This window comes from Vidua chalybeata, chromosome 17, assembly GCF_026979565.1.
Source record: "Vidua chalybeata isolate OUT-0048 chromosome 17, bVidCha1 merged haplotype, whole genome shotgun sequence".
Lineage (NCBI taxonomy): Eukaryota > Metazoa > Chordata > Aves > Passeriformes > Viduidae > Vidua > Vidua chalybeata.
The window spans coordinates 14172063-14191027 of NC_071546.1; the positions used below are offsets into that span (position 1 = coordinate 14172063).

Here is an 18965-nt window from a genome sequence, read left to right on the forward strand (position 1 = left end):
AATTAGGTATTTAAATTTCAGAATTACAACACCAAGCATTTTTTGTAATGTCATGCAGCATTCAGAAAGTCAGAGAAATTTATGTTTCTATATTCAGCTCATTCTCCTCAACATTTTCAGAATTTCAAATAATTTGTGTTCTCCAACAGAAAAGAGAATCCCATTTTTTTAAAAAAACATTGGTACACAATATCCAGAACAATAGCAAAGAAGCAAAAGAAAAAAAAAGGCAAAAAGTCTTGAGAAATTCCAGTGTCTCACCAGAAGAATACTCTTCTCATGCCTAGAATTTACTGCTACAGCTATGAGGGTCTGAAGGGACCAGGCTTGCAGCTAGAGATAGGATATTTTCTTTGACCAACTTCTACAGCTTCATGGAACAGACAAACTTGTGGCCATTGCAGAATTATGTATTCCTTTCTGCAGCGTTTGGGACTCTCACCTCCTTCATTAGTTAATTGCTTCCTGCTCTTTATTTTTTCTCCATTTTCTCTTGCAGCTGTGGACATTAGGCCACTTTCAGCACTGATTTAGACAGGACAGACTGTGATACACACCAGCTTTGTGTGTTGTAAGCACACCAGCCAAGTGTCATTTATAAAAGCACGACCCCTGCACTGGGTGCTGTCCCTTCCTTCTCTGGCTCCTTTCACATCAGCTGCTGCTCTCCGTTCCTCAGCTCTGAGCGCTGCCGTTCCGTTTGTGATTACCAAAAAGCCATTTTCAGTACCTGGGCATTGCCAGGTGCTCACGAGGGCACTCTGGAGAAGTCACTGCACCTCACAGGACAAGAACCACGTTCTGATATGGGGACAGCAAAGACACTCATACACCTTCAACATAACACCCCAGAGCCTGGAACAACATTCTCTCACTGATGAAATGCAAGGTATTTCCTTCTGCTATCAGGTAATAAAATAGCAGTTCAATAGAAAGGAATGTTAATTGGAAAGACAGGAAATGATACATTATTAGCAACACTTCTGAACTGGGTATAAGAAGTGCTGGTTTGATACCACAGCACTGCAATTGCTTTGTGCTTCATGGCTCTAAAGCACTTTTAAATCAAGCACACGCCATCAAGTCCCCAAAGACAAATTTATCTCCTGTGTGAGAGCAAAGTACACAAGTGATCTATGAGAGCTGCACAAGGAGTCTGAATTCCTACATCTTGGCTGCAGTCTCGCCTCCCCAAGGACCAGCTGTGCCATTTATTGCATACTTCTAACAGCATCCAAGAATATTGTTACCATCCAACCCATCTTCCCTCCTGTTAGCATTGGAAGCCATTTATGAAGCTACCTTAAAGCTGATTTTTCCTCTCTAGCATTAACCACATACAACTACACTCCAGTATCTGAGTGTGACACTTGTTTTGCAAGGAACACATGCTCAGAAGACTTCTGGAAAGTCTGTAACTAGAATGCCACAGGTAATTTGAAGAAAACAAAAAAATCTTCAAATGGGTATTTAGCACTAGCCTGTATCTGTAAGCATGCATGAATTTTCAATTTCATAAAATAACCCAAGTCCTAATGCCTTGTTAAGAGCTCATCACCTTGAGAAAAGTGAAATGCTCCTGGGTTTAAAGGACAGATGAAGTTAACAGCTGCATTCCTTCCTCAAGGAGGCAGCAGTAGGGAAAGTTAGTCTTCCTTTAAATAAGTTTCTCAGTTTTCAGAAAACTGTTGTGGGTAGGAGTGCTGTGTAGCAGCAGCATTGCTGACCTGTGAGCGCACTCGAGCCTCATCCCCTGGCAGTCTGTGCTGTGCCTCCTCTGCAGAGCCAGCCTCGCTCCATCCTCCCAGACAGGCATTCCCCAGGACGGGCCCTCAGTCTTTGCTCCTGCTGCCTCCGTGGGTGACCCCAGGGCCGTGCCCGAGCCAGGGAAACTGCAGAGGATGCACGGCAGAGCTCACACCATTCCAGGAATGCCACTCTGCTCCCAGCATTCCTTCCGAGTGTCCTGTGCAGAGAGAACTCCCCCAGCTCCAAGCCACTCACGCTCCAGTGCCCAGGGCAGCAGCCTGGCTGCACTCTGAGTCACTGCTGATCCCAGTCTTGCTGTCCCCTCCCCGAGGCTCCGTCTGCAGGCATGGAAAGCCCTGAGCACACAAACCAACCAGTCCCACAGAGAGGAGGGAGGTGCAGAGCAGAACTCTGCTCAGCCCCAAAGCTGCAGAAACAAAAGCCACACACGAAGGGCTGAGTGCAGCCCGAGTCTCTCCTCCCTGGGTAAACGTGTACAAGGGCTGCCAAGGCAAGAGGTGGGAGGAAACAGCTGTAAGTGAAAAGGGTTTGAGTTCAAGCTGTCCCATGGACTCTTCCAGATACTCCCAGCAGCAGTGACAGCGTCCCAGCAGCACCTGACACAGGTGACAGGAGGCACCTGAACTGTCCCAGGAGCAGCCCTCAGGCAAGGCAGGCAGTGAAGGGTCCCTGCTGCTGCAGGCACAGCACAGAGAGCAGCAGCACTGCGGGACACCCGGCTGGGAGTGCCCAGGGCACGGCTCTGCTCCAGGGGAGGGACACAGAGAGACCATCCCTGCAAACACAGCCTCGCCCGCTGGCCAGGAGAGACATATTAAGCCCATCTGTTGTCACACTTGAGAAAAAGGATACATTCTTCCTCATTTTATCTGACAAAGTAATTGAAAAAAAACCCATTTTATTTCTATATCCATTTATTATTTTGGTCTGTAAAAATATAAGACTAATATACAACTACATCTAGCTTGATTTTTGTAAAATCAATCTTCATTCGGTGAGATACCAATGTACATTATACATTAAAGTTGTAAGAAAAATACTGATATTTGACATTTTAAACAAGTTCATTCATGTAAAAATCACATTGCAAGTAAAATTTAATTAGAAAATACATAATATTCACAAAAATACACATGTTAAAGACAGCTTGTGAGAACATTGTCCTAAATTTAATTCAGGTGTGGAAAAAAAAATGATTCACAGTTAGGCTTGACTTCTCCAGTACCACAGCAGAACTTTAAAGTAAATGCATCTTAATTCTATTAAGAATTTGTTCTTTCTATTAAGGTGCACTTGGATCTCCCAGCCACCAGGGAGGAATCACTTGTCCCCCTCTGTGCATGTACACAACATATAACACTAGTCAAAGGAATTTTAGTTTTTCATTCCATTCTGAAGTAATTTGGGAATTTCATAAATTAATTTATAAAACCTGGATTGAAAATACAATTTACACACACAGGATACTTAATACACAGATTACATCAATAGCAGCGTAATATTGTCAATCATGCGCAGCATCCTCACTATCACCTCTGGATTTTTTTCTCCTTTTTTTAGCTATAGATAAAATCTATATAAAACAGTCAAGCCTTTAAGTATTGTCTTCCAGGGAGAAAACAGTATAGATGTTAAAAATTTAGGAGGTAGTGAATGAAAGGCTAACAATATCAGCATATTTTAAAAAAATCTTATACTGAACTCCAGTATCATTTATATATAAAATTAAATTTAGCCACTCATAATCAACCATTGATCATCCCTAAGTAGCAATTTTTAAATCTTCTGTAATTAACAGTGTATGTATTAGTAAGATATGGAAGAACTTTAGAAACTTTATGGTAACTGCAGCGTTAAGCAATTACATGCTCTGCAGTCTGTCACTGTACCTGTAAATACACATTCTTTACATTTATTCTTTTAAGTTTTTATCAAGTCCCAAATGCTTATGTCACCAAATTTCTGTGAAACAGAAGAGAATCTATGTCAAAAAGAACATTATCTCATGTTTAGATTACTCGGTTTGCAGGAAAGGTCCCAAGAGATGAAGTCTCATGCAGTTTAGAGTAGGACCTCAGTTAAATTTCCACAAGTCCCTAATACTGGCATAAATATTATTCAAACTACCCACGCACGTGCCTGGCAGCACAGCAGCCTCGGGGCTGGGACCTGCCCAGCTTCCTGGCCAGACTCAGCCCTCCCAGCTGTGATCTGAGCTGCAAAATCCTCACGGGCCACACCAGCCCCAGAGTGGATTTGCATGGAATGAAAACGTTACACCTGCATTAAGTGCACTACCAGTTCCTTCTCTGTACCTCTGGACCTCTCTTCTCTTCCCATCCAAGTGCCTTTATTCCTTGGATTAGTCACAATACATTCAAGTAAACCAAAGGCACAGAAGTGCAAACTAGCAGAATAATGAATCTCACCCTCCACTGGTGATTTCATGCAGGAAGGAAAGTCTTTTGACAAAGGAAAATAAAGATATTTTCAAAGTAAACAATCTTCCGTAAAGAAAGGAAGCATAGAGCAGCACTGAGAGAAAACACGTACAGGTAAAGTCTCACGTTGCAGAATGAACATTTCTTTTTCTCATTTCACACTAAGGGAATGTAGTTACTTCATTTTTAATAATTATTAGCAATAAAGTGAAACACTTGAAAGAGCTTGCTCTTGTAAAAGGGCTCTCCACACACACACAGAGAAACCATAAATAAGTGTAGCAAAAGAGGCCCTCACCTGTATTTGCAGAGTACCACTGCCTGCTGTGCCTATTCTCCATAAATCCTAAGGGGATGAATGCCTCCCTCGGCATCTTGGACTCCAATGGCATTGGAGGTTTGAGAAAACTACTGCTCATCAGATACTAATTTCAAATGTGCACTTTGTCACATCAAACAGCAGGGAGTTGTTTCTGCATCATCACAAAAACCTGAAACAAACACAGGTTTAGCCTCCGATACTCTGTGACAACTTTTACAGATGCCCTACCATTAAGTTGAGTTGGTCGCCCATTAGTAAAGTTACCAGAGGTAGATTTTCCTCAAATAGGCTGAGGAGAAAAAAAGAAAGGGGTCAGTCTCCCTTCCCACTCATCACATCTTCCCAGAGGGTGGAACAGGCTCCCAAGCACCTGACTGCTGCTCTGGGGAGCACAGGAGCACAGGACAGAACTGGTGGCACCCTACTCCCCCTGACAGAGGCCACAGCAGCCCTGGGGAGATCCTTCTCCCCAGTCCTATTAGTCCCCAGCTCATTTTCCTGCCACAACTTCTGTTCCCAGAGGAGAGTCAGGTTTGGAACCAAGGGCCAAAGGGATAAAGCAAGAGATACAAAAAGGGGAAGGATAAAAACAATGCTAGAAGGCTCCCCTGCAGCTGTCCCAGTGAGTGCAGTGGTTACACACACCACCTCTGCTCTTGCAGCATCAGGACTTGTCATCAGTGTTTTCACACAGAGCAACACTGTAATATCCACAACACCCAGTCAGGGGCACACAGCAATCTGCATTTACTGGTAATGAATAAGTTAATATCACATGGCTCAAACAAGGTGTAGTAAAGCCTCATTCTGATTTAAAACTTCTTTTAATCCAGGGATTCAGACTGTTCTAACTTTTCAGGTTTGAAGAAAGTCACTTTTATATAATCCAGACTCATTCCAACAAACCTTTGCTAGTAGAAATCATTACAGTTTCTACTAGGACTGCAATTGTAACAGAGATTACATGATGCTATTTCCATAGCATTAAGTTTACATTTGATTTGTTTGTAATGTACTGGGATTAGTACCTAAATCCAGTGATATCCTTAAATATTGCAAACTAGAATGAGAACAGGTCTTTGATGCATTAGTGTTAAGACTTTCACATCTGAATTTCAAAATCAGAGTCATTAAAAGCAAGCTTGCCTGGCCATTAAAACCAGTAATGGTGCCTGACTAACCCACCTGTGGTTGCACATTCACTCACAAAGGAACAGTGACCTCCAGAGCCCTGCTGGCCCTGTGTCAGCCAGGACCAGACCAGTCACCCCCATCTCCTCCCAGCCCACCTCTGGCTTTCTCCCAGTTGCCTCTTGCTCAGAGCCCACACACAGCCCTGCCAGCAGAGCAGCAGCAGGACAGGAGTGAGGGGGCTGCAGCAGCTCCATCACACGTCAGAGGAACGTGACACCACAGTCCACGAGACGGTCGGCCGCACACGGAAGGAAGTTTACTTCTATAGGACCAGTAGTATACGGCATTAAAAAATAATAAAAATCAAGTACCTTTAAAAGAAAGCTCACAGTCATCTCTTAGCTATCCTTCATTTTCAATTTAAATTTTCCTCATTCAATTTCAGCTATTTATCAATTATCATCCAGCTTTGTGAATTATTTACATTGAAGTGCAGAATTAATGAAGTTAGTCAACTTATGTAATTTTGAATTTCTTGAATTTACTTTTTTCCCTCCTTTTAATCTAACTGCAGTGCTTGGTAGATGGAGAGGTATAAGATGTGTTACATATTAAGCCCAATTTAAACACGTATGGCATCCTTACTTATACAAAGTACACCAAAGTCATTTCATAGCGTTATTATAGTTCCATCTTCTTCTAAGGACTTACGCCCTGGCTCTGGGACTTCATACTCCATGCTAATGCTGCCTGCTGAGTGATTCAAGTTCATCTCACTGGAAGGAAGGAATCCATTTTGTGTGGACTCGTGGAGGAGTTCAATTTGTGATAAGGATTCTATGCTTTCGCTGGCAGGCGCAGCTTTTGGGATCTGCTGTGGCTCGCCACTGTCTTCAATAATAATGTCCTCCTCATCGCTCTCCTCTTCTCCTTGCAGCAGACTCCCCAGAATGTTTGGAGTGCTGCTGGGAAGGCTGGACTCAGTGGACTGGCCGGAGCTGCCCGAAGTCCGACTGTTCCTCACGACGTTGTTCCTCTGGTTGGCGGGTCTGACCGTGATGATCAGGTTGCGGCTGTTCGCAATCATCATGTCTGTAACTTGATCGAGGCTTTTTCCTGACACCTCTATCCCGTTCACCTCCAGCACCTCATCATTGACAGCCAGCAGGCCCGTGCTCTGAGCCAGCCCCCCGGGGACCAGCCTGGATATGAAAATGCCCGGCACCTTCTCCAGCCCGTGCGGGGTGACCCTGACGCTGGAGCCGTCGCGGATGTAGAAGCCCAGGGGTTTGTCGGTGCCGTACTTGTAGAGCCGCACCCTGCGGTGGGTCTCGGGCAGAATATCCACGTCTATGATGGAGGACACGGGCCTGAAGTCCTGGGGCATGCTAATGACAATGTGGGGTTTCTTCTTGTGGTTATCCGGACGTAGCACGTTGGATAAGACGTTCTTCTTCCTCGTCATGGTATCCGTCCCGAAGGCACTGTAGTCTGCATCTTCTGTAAGACAGAGCACACGGGGATTAGAGCCCGCAGACAGCCGGGTCACACTGCTCCCATGTGTCAAACAGCTCATCTGGAAGGTGTTAGCCCTACTATCAGAGAAACCTTTCTCTCCTCTCACGAAATGAAAGCTTTAATGTTATGAAACACGAAGTTTAGAATACTTTTGGTTTTCTACTACCGAAGGAAAGAGTGTGCGCAAAAGAAATTAAAACCAGTTAGCAGCAGCAGACACAAAGAGCTACAGCTGCCTGAGAAAGGGTAGAATGGAAAGAATGAGTACATTCCTAGAAACAATTTTATTCAGAGTAATTCCACTTGCTAGTTTTCGCTCCTCAGGTTTCAGATCATTGGAAAAGAAAGAATGAAAAAGGGAAAGCAGCCAGTGTGCCTATTATTGCCTAGTTACTGGGAGCCAGCCAAGTGACCTGGATTCAAACTCCAGAAAGCTTATTCCATTCTGCACTCTTCCCTGCCCCCACGCCATGTAGGTAAAATGGCTGTGGAGCAGAAACAAAGAGACCTCGCACACAAATACTTCAAGCAAAATTCTTCATGCAAGCAATGCTGTAACTGCCACAACTTGATACAGGAATAGGCAAATGGCTTAGAGCTTAAAAGAAATCCAAAAGAAGTATTACTCCTACAACTACTTTCAAGGGACAAGAAAACATGTTCTGTGGAAGCAATACTGATTTCTGAAATGCTTATTTTTCAAGGGTTTCATTTTCCTTTTTAATATGCAATAATTCACCAAAAAGAATCAACCTAAATACATTTGGATCTGAGCCTCCTCAGATTTACACTCATCCTTATTGCACACATCTTTGGTCTACAGGGGAAAACCCCCAATAATCATGCAGAACCAGACTGCACTAACCCCAGGACACAGAGAAGTTGGGGTTTCTTTGTATTATCCCATTCAGATGCCATTGGTACAGCCAAGAAAGTGGAAGAATGGCTATACATTTCAATCTGTGGACTGGGCTGACTGTGGCAATGCTGCCCTGGTGGCATTTCAGGACAGCTGCCAGCTGCTGAGGAAATCAATGAGTGCACTTGTTTCTGAGGCCGAGATATACAGATATGAACCAGTTGAATTTGGACTTTTCAGATGCTTCAAGCAAAATGGAACAGAGAAAGTACTCCTAGAGCAACAGGCTAGCACTACTGCAGCATGTAACACCAACTCTTCCCTTCCCAGCCTTTAGGGCTGCTGAAAACAAGAACAGTCCTTTGGCTGCTCTAGGAAGGCAGCCTTGGACCTCGTACTCTAAAAGATAAAGAACAAGAGGAAAAGAAACAAATTTAAATTAGCCCACAAAAAAAAACTCAAAGGGATTTATTGTCAACTACTGGCTTGTGTGTACACAATGGTTCATCAACATGTTTTAGAAAAATGTGTCCTGATGAAGGCCTCATTTACATTTCTTTTTTATTTCCTTTGTTTTAAAAAAATAATTACTCCATAAGGAAGGCAAAGCTCTTGCTTAGCTGTTTGCTAAACACAGAGCATCTTTTGCACTGATGTTTACAGCTAAAGTTGTTCAACAATTTAACTCACAGTTATTTCTGAAGATACCTGATTCACACAGCCCTACTATAGCCTGAAGTCACTTCTGTAGCAATCTCAGTTACTTTGCAATTTAAGGTTTAATTAACACAGCATTAGATCTTAACATCAAGCACAAAGACTTTAGGAATAGCCTAAAACCTGATCTTCACATATAAGAGTGTTAGGTCAGATGTGTTGAAGAGCTAGTGCATTAAAGAACAACTCAATCTCCCAGCCAAAGCATTTTAACAGGTGAACAGTGTTGAAGTAAAACACCTACAGAAATGCAAACTCAGCCTTTTCCCTGTAGAAGGCCCTTTGGAATGTCTGCCTAAGATCAGCTGGTTAAACCCCTGTACTCCATCCACTGCTGACAACTAACATGCTGACTTTTCAGACAACATGGAACAATTCTTGTTTGCTAAAAATTTATGATCAAAGGGAAAAGTAGAGAAGCTTTGCCCTTATCTCCCCTGACAACCCATCCAACCAGTTTCCAGTTAGACATCTGGTGTTTCATTGAAAGGATTTTTGCAATTCAATGAGGTGCAATAACTTCTCTTTTTTTATTCAGAAGTACAACTGTTTACAAAACAACCTGGAAAGGACAATTGTGAAATCAGATCCTAGACAGGTCTTACTTTAAATACCTCTTGCTGCTTTAAATACAAGGTAACACTTGCACTCATTCCTGCTGAAGTGCAAGTTGCAGATAACAGCTCCAGGATACAGGGCTCAACAGACTGGTGCCAGTCAAGCACTTGGCTCCTGCTGCTCTTAGTACAACAGCTGGTTTAGAAAAAGACACGAGGAAACAGGACAGCAAAGCTTCGTCGGGATTGATTTTGTCATGTGCATTGCAAGATTAAAAGGTATTCAATCGATGAGGTTTTCTCCTTAAATTCAAAGAGCACAAATTCTACCAGAATCAGACAGACTCTGGTATTTTACCTATTCTGTCATATCAAATATGTAAAGCATTCAGTGGTCCCAGCCTGCCACAGTGGCTATAAGGCTTCTTCACCTTCATGGCACGACACACACCCTGCAGGAAGTCTGGCACAAACTGGATCTACAAACACATTTATTACATCCAAGTAGATCTATCATGTCCTGTAAATGATCAAAGACAGTTTGTGCTCTTTACTCAAGTTAGATTTAGAACTGTTCCCAACTTCCTTCACAGAAACCACCTCCCAGCCTGCCTTCCACAACTATCAGCTGGTAACTTCTGTCCAAATCAAATTTTTCCACTTAGCAGAGAAACACGAAGATCAGCTGCAACAGGATTGGCTTCAAAAGAAATACTATGTGAATGTCTGCATGCAAATAACAGATTCCAAAGGACTTTTTAAACAAAAACTAAGAGCAGAAAAACACTTCTTGGAAAAGAAAGGAATTTTAAAAGTCTCTTTCAGAAGACAAATCAGAAATCTTAAACTGAGCTGGTGGTTTTGTTTTTAGTAACTTTCTTAAGTTACAGGACACATGGCTGAAATAAAGCCATCCCAAAACTGCAAGCCAGATGTCAAAACATTTAAGAAACTCTGACAAACCAGAGGGAAAGTTTTTTTCATTATAACTGCTCTTAATAGTTAAATAATTCAGAACTAGCACGAACCTTAAGATAGACAGTTAAGGTTAGAGAATTTGTGAAGAAAAAGTAGTGGAAGGTTGATAAACTCATCTCCCCAAATCTCAGCAGAACAGCACACTCTGGGTAACCTCTCTTCCACTACTAAACAAGTTTTCTAAAGCAATACTCTCAAGTACAAAGGCATCTTTGTTCTGGCACCTCACTAATCAGTTTAAAGCCCCAGCGAAAAATATTTTGGCCTAAAGCCAAAGGACAAGGTGTTAACTACAGATAGTGTGAAGGAGAACTCCACACGGTGCAGGAAGGATTTCTCCCCTCAGCAGTTTCAAGCTCAAGGTGGCACCAATCTGTACAGACTTATTACATGAAATTGAAAACAAAAGCCCACAAATGCCAAATCTGGTTTCAATTTAATGTTATTGAAGACAGATTTTTGAAATATTTTCCTGACCCATTTGCAAATCAATGTAGAGTTACCCTTTGAGAACTAAACTTTCAAAGCCCCCAAGTAGTAAGTGTATTTGAATAGAGATGCAATTTAGCATTTTCTAAATACGACTCAACAAACCTCCTCTTATTTAAAACTCACAAAATAAAACAAAATATGGTTTTAGGAAATCAACCTGTGTTTTTAGGAAGAGGCCTCAGATTAGCCAGGCTAGTCCACAAAGAGCTGTTTAAAAAGCCAACTGCTCTTACTTCTCAGCAAAGTAAAGCTTCTCAGTGACAAAGTGTCTCTCAAGAGGCACAAGTGGATTAACCAAAGAATCCACTTCTCACTAAATACAGCCACATCCATACAGAAATTGCAGGAGTTGGATATTGTAATTTCGAATCCTTTGAGGGACTGTTAAGGATATTATAATGAAATGTATCTTCTCTTATCTCTGTTGTTCTCGATTTCCAATGCAAAGCTCCCCACATCAAGCTGCCCTTCAGCCCGTGCAGACTGTTTCCCTCCATTTTCTCTTCAGAAGGGTTTTTCTCACAGACAGAGTGACTCCCATACATCTGGATTTAATCACAATACATCAGTTTAACCTTTAAATACCAGATGTCAACAGTACCTGTTAATCTGTTAAACTGCAGAATGGAATTCCAGTGAGGAATGTTTTCTGCAAGCTGACAGCCAATCCTGACTTGTGCAACATCAAGCCCCAGTTTAGATTTTAGCACTGGAGCAGTTTATTTTAAAGGAATTTTGTGAAATACAATTAGAGGAGCCTAAGAGGAATAATTTGTGATTTCATTACAGGGCCTCTAGGTTTTTTACCATATCAACCAAGGCACATAAATGTTCAGGACAAACAGAGCTTTCAGAGTCAACAGGAGAGAGAAGAGTTCTTACTCTGGCATAACATTTCCCAAATTCTGGAGTCCCATTATCACAACCATTGCTTATCAATAGAAGCAAAACCATCTTGCAGCTCCCATTTCAGCCCCTCAAGGTATTCCTTGGATGCAATATACTAAGAAGTTAATACTATTTACATTAGATTTCACTGCAGTCTGCTCATACCTCAAGTTAGCTTTGCACAAATTGCATGTAGTTGCTAAATAGTTAAGACAGTATGATAAAAATTTCATACATTACAAGGAATCAAAACAATCTCTCTTCCCCACAGTGGCTTTTTGTCAAAGATCTTAAATTCCCAACTACTGCTGCTGGAAATACAAAAGAAGTCAAAGTTCCATTACAAAACCCACAAAAACTCTTCAGCTCATTGAAGAGAATGCATGAAAGCCACAGGTGGAGAAGTAACTTGTATCACTTATTATAGCTCCAAACCAGCCCAGATCAAAGCAGCCCCATCAATAGCAGGTATTTGCTAAGACATTTCTTTTCCATTCCAGAGGCAGAGCCAGTAAGGTTGCTGCAATCTGAGAATTAAGGACACTTAAATCATGCTGCACAAAATATGAACCATCCGTAACTCCACCAATCCAACTTTGGTTACAGGCAAATCATCACAAATAACATACAGAATAAAGTTATTTCTGTGTTTTCCATCAAACAAACATCTACTCTATATGCAAAGGTGTCAGTGAAGGCAAAGCCTCAATTTCATCAACAGATGTGATCAGTGTGATCACAAGTAATTCCCAGCAAAGTGCAGGGGGACTGTGGTGCCAGCCTGGGCTCTTTATTCCCTGGAGCTCCACAGGCAGAAGGCTCTCGTGTCCAAGGGAAGGCAGTGACACCTGGCACTTCCTACACAGCCTTTCCTGCTCGTCACTTCTTGTTCTGCTAAAGTAAAATGGATTCATCATCTACTACTTTTGTGCATTATATCAACTCCTGGCACCACAGTAGTAACAAATAACCCACCTGGATCAAATCAAGGTAAGTAATTGTAGGAAACTAAAGAAGCATTACAAATGCAACATTAGGAACTGGCAACGTTAGACCTGTCACAGTAGGAACAATCTAAAAACATATGGTGTTAAAATACAAACTCAATAATCCCAGGCTGACAAAGTGGCTTATCCCTTCCTGTCATATGGTTACTGTAGGGATTAGATGGAATCATAGGCCTTGTCTCCCTCCAGGTTCTGCTAAAGCAAATGCTTCATGCCTTTGGCATTTCAGCACTGAGAGCACAGGCCTTACCAGTCTATACTATCAACACAAACAAACATTTTGCAGGCACTCAGCAGCTGCTGAGCAGCCACACTGGTTATGAATATTGGGTTTGTGTCAGGCTCTTGTGGAGTTGTTCATTTTTTGGAGTGGGAGTTGATAAAAGGTTCTGATGCCCAAGCATTTTCTAAGGAAAAGATGCCTGTCTTAGCAACAACCAGGAACAACACCACAAGAACAAATACAAACTTCTAACTGGATTTTTTTTCCCTTCATGAACAAAAGCAGACAGTAGGAACACACAACCAGAGCAGACACACTAATTTTAAAGGCAAGCCAACAAAGCAAGCAGCCCTCACTCCTGAGGTTTGCTAACTGATACAAGCTTGTCAACTGAAAACTTCAAAATGTTTTATTAGGAAAGTGTGATAAGAGTAGCATATTACAAAGTTAGCCTTAAATTTATACTTTAATATTGCATTTAATACTTCATGTAATAACATTCTTAATATTACTTTCCATCCTGTAACGGTCTCTCTTCTTGTCTGATCAAGATTGGAATTTTAAGTGAAAAGTATCCAACATACAGAGCAGAAAAGCTTAGAGGTTAAAAGTTTATTTTCATTTGCGTACATAAAACCAGAAAGAAGCATTTGCTAGAGATTAAACTTGACTTTAGCTCAACTAAATATAAGCAAAACATCACAAAGTATAAATAGGTTGCCTGAGGAAGCCCTTGCAAGAGAGACAAGTTGTGAATACCTTTCATGACCCATAATTATTACGGAATTTGACATGAAGAAATAGGACTGAAGAGTTTTTTCTTCCATACATCACACCATAACTGGATAAATAGATGATTCACATTCTTCAAGTGCTCTTACCTTTTCTCTGAATGAAAATCCTGAGGAGAGGATTGGCTGTAGAAACTGCTTTGTGATAATTGTCATCATTATTGATAGGCAGCAGGTCTCCGTGAACGTCCGTGTATCCCACCAGAACATCAACGTTTGGGATCTTGTGCACGTGCTGCAATAATCCATAGAACTCCTCAAACTTTCCAGGTTTGGATCTCTCCAGAGAAAATCGTCGAAATTCTGCCCCAAACTACAACAAAATATATCTTACATCATTAATATGGAAGCAACAATTATTTTATGTTAAACCAGAAATGTTATGGAATTTAAAGTGCACTAAGAACTACAACAAATGATTTTGACATGGTATAAAACAGTCAGTGAAAACAGTTGTTTTTTTCCCCAAATTATAACTAGTTTTATACCTGGTCAAACAGGTACCTTTGAGCATGCCAAGGCTGTTCGGTTGCTCCATTTAACGGGAGCTCACCAGGACTAAGGTGACAAACCGGTGCAGGGATTGCTGCAGATTCTCAGAGGCTCATGAAGCAACCACGCCGGGCAAGGGACAGAAGCGAGAGGCGGCAGGACTGTGACTAACATCCTGTGGTATGTGACCACCTGGAATTTGGTTCCGAGAACTACCAGTGCCCTTGAGAACAGCGTGTGGAGATTGTTACACAACTGTGGGTCACCCACGCAGGGCTGAGCAGCCTTCACACCCCCAGCTCTTTGGGCAGGAAGTGAAAATGCCCCTTGGCTGTGAAGACCACAAAGAATTGCCGCTGCTTTTCAGCACAACCCGCGCGCAGCGCAGCTCTGGGGAGCCGATCTCAGGTCCACTCTGCTCCTACCTGAAGAGATAACAGAGGCAACCAGCCACTGCCTTTAAGAGCATTCAGAAGATTGCTGCAATCAAACTTTGAGCCTTACTCATGCAAGCCAGTCTTTTGAATCAGGGTTCTATCCAGGGTATAGAACCTGGATTTTCCAAATCTGGCAAGGCTCAGAAAATATGGGAAAAAAAAATATTAGTTACTGACACTAGTTTCAGGGGTAGGATTTGCTTATAGTCAACATAATCATTCAACAAAAAAACCCAGCTCACAAATCCACTCAAGCTGAGTCTCCTAAATCATCTCTAAAGCAAACACTTATTAAAACACGTTGCTTATTAAGGCAATGATACAGTGGGGGCAGGCAGAGACTCAACTGCATGCCAAGAAAAGGATGAGCAGTTGATGTAGACTAGACAAATAGTGGTTTTTATCACACATAGCTAGTAAAATGTTGGTGTTCTGCCTAATAAGGGCAGGACCCAAAGCAAACAGAATATTGGATAAAAATTACTCCAAATCCTCCATATCGGGCACATACACAACATACCAGAGATGTCAAAAGGAATTCAGAGATAGCAGCAGCCAGGTTACAAAAACCAGAGCAGACTGTATACCAGTTAAAGGATAATAAGCTAATAATTCAAAAAACCTCTGTCGGCTGAGTTTTTTTTTTTTGTGTGTGTGAATTCTATTGCTGATCTACAGTGAAAAGAAAGACTTTAAATAATTTCTTTAGCAAGTTTGGTTTTAAGCAGAGCAGGACACAAAATGCTCTGAGTGCACGTTTGAGCCTCAGTATCACATACTTTGGTGTATGTTACACACAAGAGATGTGGAGGTGCACTTTACCTCACACCTGATTACAATCTTTTGGAGAATAAAAGCCTTGCAGCTCTCACATACAAACAACGCGCTGAAAATCAGGGGACAAGGACCTCGTTGTTAGCACGTTAACACCACGCTAACTCAAAACAAGCTACACCTTCAACACCCCACCTTCCTCCAAAAGCTTCAAAGAAAGGAATTATCTGGGAACATTCCTGCTCTAAAAAAACCTGCAATTACCCTAACATTAACTAATGAGGCAGAAGGGATGATTCGTACCTGCTTACAAACAAAGCCCAGCCCACGGGAGGAACTCCCACACGTCAGAGGCAGCACAGCTCAATCGTGACATCAGTGCAGGACTTCGTCCTGTCTCAGATCCGAGCCCCACAGGAACTGTCCATGCATGGCAGCAATCGAAATGGTTTGGCTTTCAAGGATTACATACTTTAAACATAATTCAGTAATATTTTTTAAAAATATTTTTTAAAAAGTTTTAAAAAGCCAACAACCTCACCCTCAGGTTGGAATGGTGAATATTATCACAGCAAGCAAAGGGGCAGATTTTCAAACGTGTGATTTTTATTTTTTCCATGTTATTTTATACATATTTGGTGCAAACACCAGAAGACTCATAACTCACTCGTATTCCCTAAGACAGTTTGCTCAATATTATTAGAAAGCAGGTAAAAGACAAGTCCAACGGTGCAATTCCATTATTTGAATCCCTGAAATGTCTGCATTTTCTACCAGACGCTGCCCTCCATCCCATGAAACAGGCCAGCACTGAGGTTCTAGAGGAGCTGAGACACTGGAGGAGTAACTTAAGCAGAGAAGGCTCCTTGCCACCTGAGCTCTTTAGAAGCCCGTGCTGCTCCCCTGTAACTCCCCCGGGAGAAGGCATGGCAGCACACCAGGAAGGCACCCGGGATGCCCACTTAACACTCATTTTTGGGTCATGTTTTTAAGTCCTCTGAAACACAGCACGGAGCTGCTCTGTGCAAGTCTCCATCATTGACAGAACATGAGCTGCAGTGACCTTTGGCTTAGCAGTTATTAAGATTTTACTCAGAAAAACATATTATTCCAAGTCATGAGAAAGGGGGAAAACATGAATTTTAATATATAGAGAACTAGAAGCTTATTTTGGGGATCCCATACCATCAGCAGAACTCTAGTCTGGGGTATAAAGTTTTGTTTTCCATGACAAGAAAATGGACTGACAAGAAAATGGCTGGGAATTCAAGTACCATGGGGAGTCGCCAGGGCAGGCTCAGAGCAGTTACCCAAACTGAATAAACTAAACTAACAAAAGGATTGTGCTCATGTAACTGCAACCACAGTTGGGCTGTGCTGGCCCAGCCTTGTCAGCTGAGGCACAATTATTGATTTGGAATATCTAAATAAAGAGCTGCACATCACGGAGCAGCCTTCAAAGCCCAGGCCACTGCACAGGAATGGTCCTCCACCTCCCACACAGGCATTTCTTCTTTCTCTTCAGAATTGCTCATTTTCATAGAAGGAAGATGACTCCTCTGCGATATTAAATTGAGGTGCTGTTAAATAATGCATTAGCAGCAAGTAGTTCTAGGAATGCCTTGAATCCTGCTCCATAATACGCACTTGAGGGACAATCCCTGTTCATCAGGGCTACACTTCTCTGTACAAACACCCAGAACACATCACATGGCTGATTCCCTAGATGTATTTTAAATCAAGGAAAACACACAGCAGGGAAAACAGTAAACCTAGAGTTCTGGGCTGAGGAAACAAGTGATTTGGTTTTATAAGCACATCATCCCGATTCTTTTCAACCTTCTAATAAAAGACTTCACCATCACAGTGCTAACTTACCTGGTATTTGAAATAACAGCTACCAGATATTCCTGTGCTTGCTGGTTTAGACCACATGAAAAATGAGCACTTTAAAGGAAATCATCCTCATTCAAGTAGAGACCAACTCACACTCTCCAGAAGTTCCAGCACTATGATGCATTATCCTTAAACATCCACACAGCTCAAGTCCTGACTGCTTCACCTGCACTGCTGCTGTAACACCTCACTAGCAGGAAAGGAGGGGACAGAACACAGGCTGCTCCCCACTTCAGAAAACAACCCAAGAGATCCATGTGTCCACCAATGGAAAACACATTCCCACGTGAATGCACTTACAATCTGCCTAGGCAACAAAAAAGGGGTTTCAACTCAACATTTATTTAACTAACAGTGACACTCCACCTCATACTGTACATCCAGCAGTTTTACAATTGGAAATTATTACAAATATAAAGCAGAACAAAAAAAAAAATCTAATTTCTCTCAGAATATCTAAGTTTTGTCAGAAAGACTTTGCCTTACCAGCAAAAAAAAAAAAAATTAAAAATAGAAGAGCTGTGGATACTCGCACGGGAGAATTTACAGAGCTGGGCAAAGCTGTGAACACCTGACAGCGGTGATCTCTGCGGGAACACACAGGTACACACTCCTGCAACACTGACAGGGTAAAAGTCTCTCGGGGCCTCTAAGAGAAGGCAAACTCCACTTTCGGATAAGCTAGCCAGGGCTCACCTCCACCTCTACTGAGAGCCTACGCTGTACCGCACAAAAAGCTACAGAAAGACATAATCATTAGGGGAAAGAAGGTAACTACAGAAACAGTCACTAACAAACGCACTCACTGCAATTCGGACAAAGAGAGGGTCTCGACGCTTGCGAATTATCACAGAACTTTTAGGGCTGGAAGGGACCTCTGGAGATCATGTACTCCACTCCCCAAGTATGTCTCTAAACACCTCTTTTGGCCCAGTGATCCCACACTTCCCCTACAGCACATATTTGTACGTCTTTCAGTCTGTCCAGAAACTCAGGGGCCAACTCCACTTACCTGTTTTTGGGTTTTTTTTTGGTTTTTTTTTGTTTTTTTTTTTAACCAAAACCATTTATGCTTTCTCCCCGCAGACAGCGCACGCGGCAAGCGGCCCCACCGCCCCTTCGGCAGCCGCGGCCCCGGCGGGCAGAGGGACAGGTGGGGAGGGAGCGCCGGGGCCCGCCCGAGCCCGCTGGCCTGCGGAGCGCTCAGGCCCCGGCGGGGCCGTGCCCCGGCGGCCCCTCGGGCAGGTGAGTCGGCAGCCGTCCCCGTCCCTGTCCCCGCAGCCACACCGCGGCCCCACGGCCCCGCAGGGCCGGCCCGGTCCTTCCCCCGCGCCCGCGGCCCTCAGGCGGCGGCGGCGGCAGCTCCCACCTTGCTCTTCACCTCCATGGTGCCCAGGCCGCGGCTGCCCGCGGCCCCGCGCTGAGCCCGGTTCATGCCGCGCGCGGTCGCTGCTCCCGCTCCTCTCTCCGCCGGAGCGCTGCGGGACGGGCAGCGGCGCGGCCCAGCCAAGAGCCCCGGCAGCCGCGGCCGCTCCGCCGCCTCCGCCTCAGCGCGGCCGGGCCGGGGCGGGGCCGCGCGGCTCCGGCACCTGCCGGGGACCGGGGCGGGGCCGCGCCTGCGCCGCCTCCGCGGGGCCGCGCACGGGCGGGGCCGCGCACCTGCCCCGCA

General features: G+C 43.4%; 1 protein-coding gene across 1 annotated transcript; it reads right to left on the reverse strand.

Annotated features, from left to right (window-relative positions):
• Positions 1-508: 508 nt before the first annotated feature.
• PARD6B (par-6 family cell polarity regulator beta) lies at positions 509-18828 on the reverse strand. Its single transcript, XM_053958243.1, has 3 exons — positions 18666-18828; positions 13788-14010; positions 509-7167 (listed from the first exon to the last, which is right to left on the reverse strand). The coding sequence occupies exons 1-3, from the start codon at positions 18729-18731 to the stop codon at positions 6338-6340; spliced, it is 1119 nt and encodes a 372-aa protein (XP_053814218.1). The 5' UTR covers positions 18732-18828; the 3' UTR covers positions 509-6337.
• Positions 18829-18965: the final 137 nt, after the last annotated feature.

Excerpts from the sequence above, each read along its gene's own strand:
- PARD6B (XM_053958243.1), bottom strand. The coding sequence starts at position 18,731 with ATGAACCGGGCTCAGCGCGGGGCCGCGGGCAGCCGCGGCCTGGGCACC. Across the intron at positions 14,011-18,665 it reads CCATGGAGGTGAAGAGCAAG|TTTGGGGCAGAATTTCGACG; the intron begins GTGGGAGCTGCC and ends ATTTTGTTGTAG. Across the intron at positions 7,168-13,787 it reads GATTTTCATTCAGAGAAAAG|AAGATGCAGACTACAGTGCC; the intron begins GTAAGAGCACTT and ends TCTGTCTTACAG.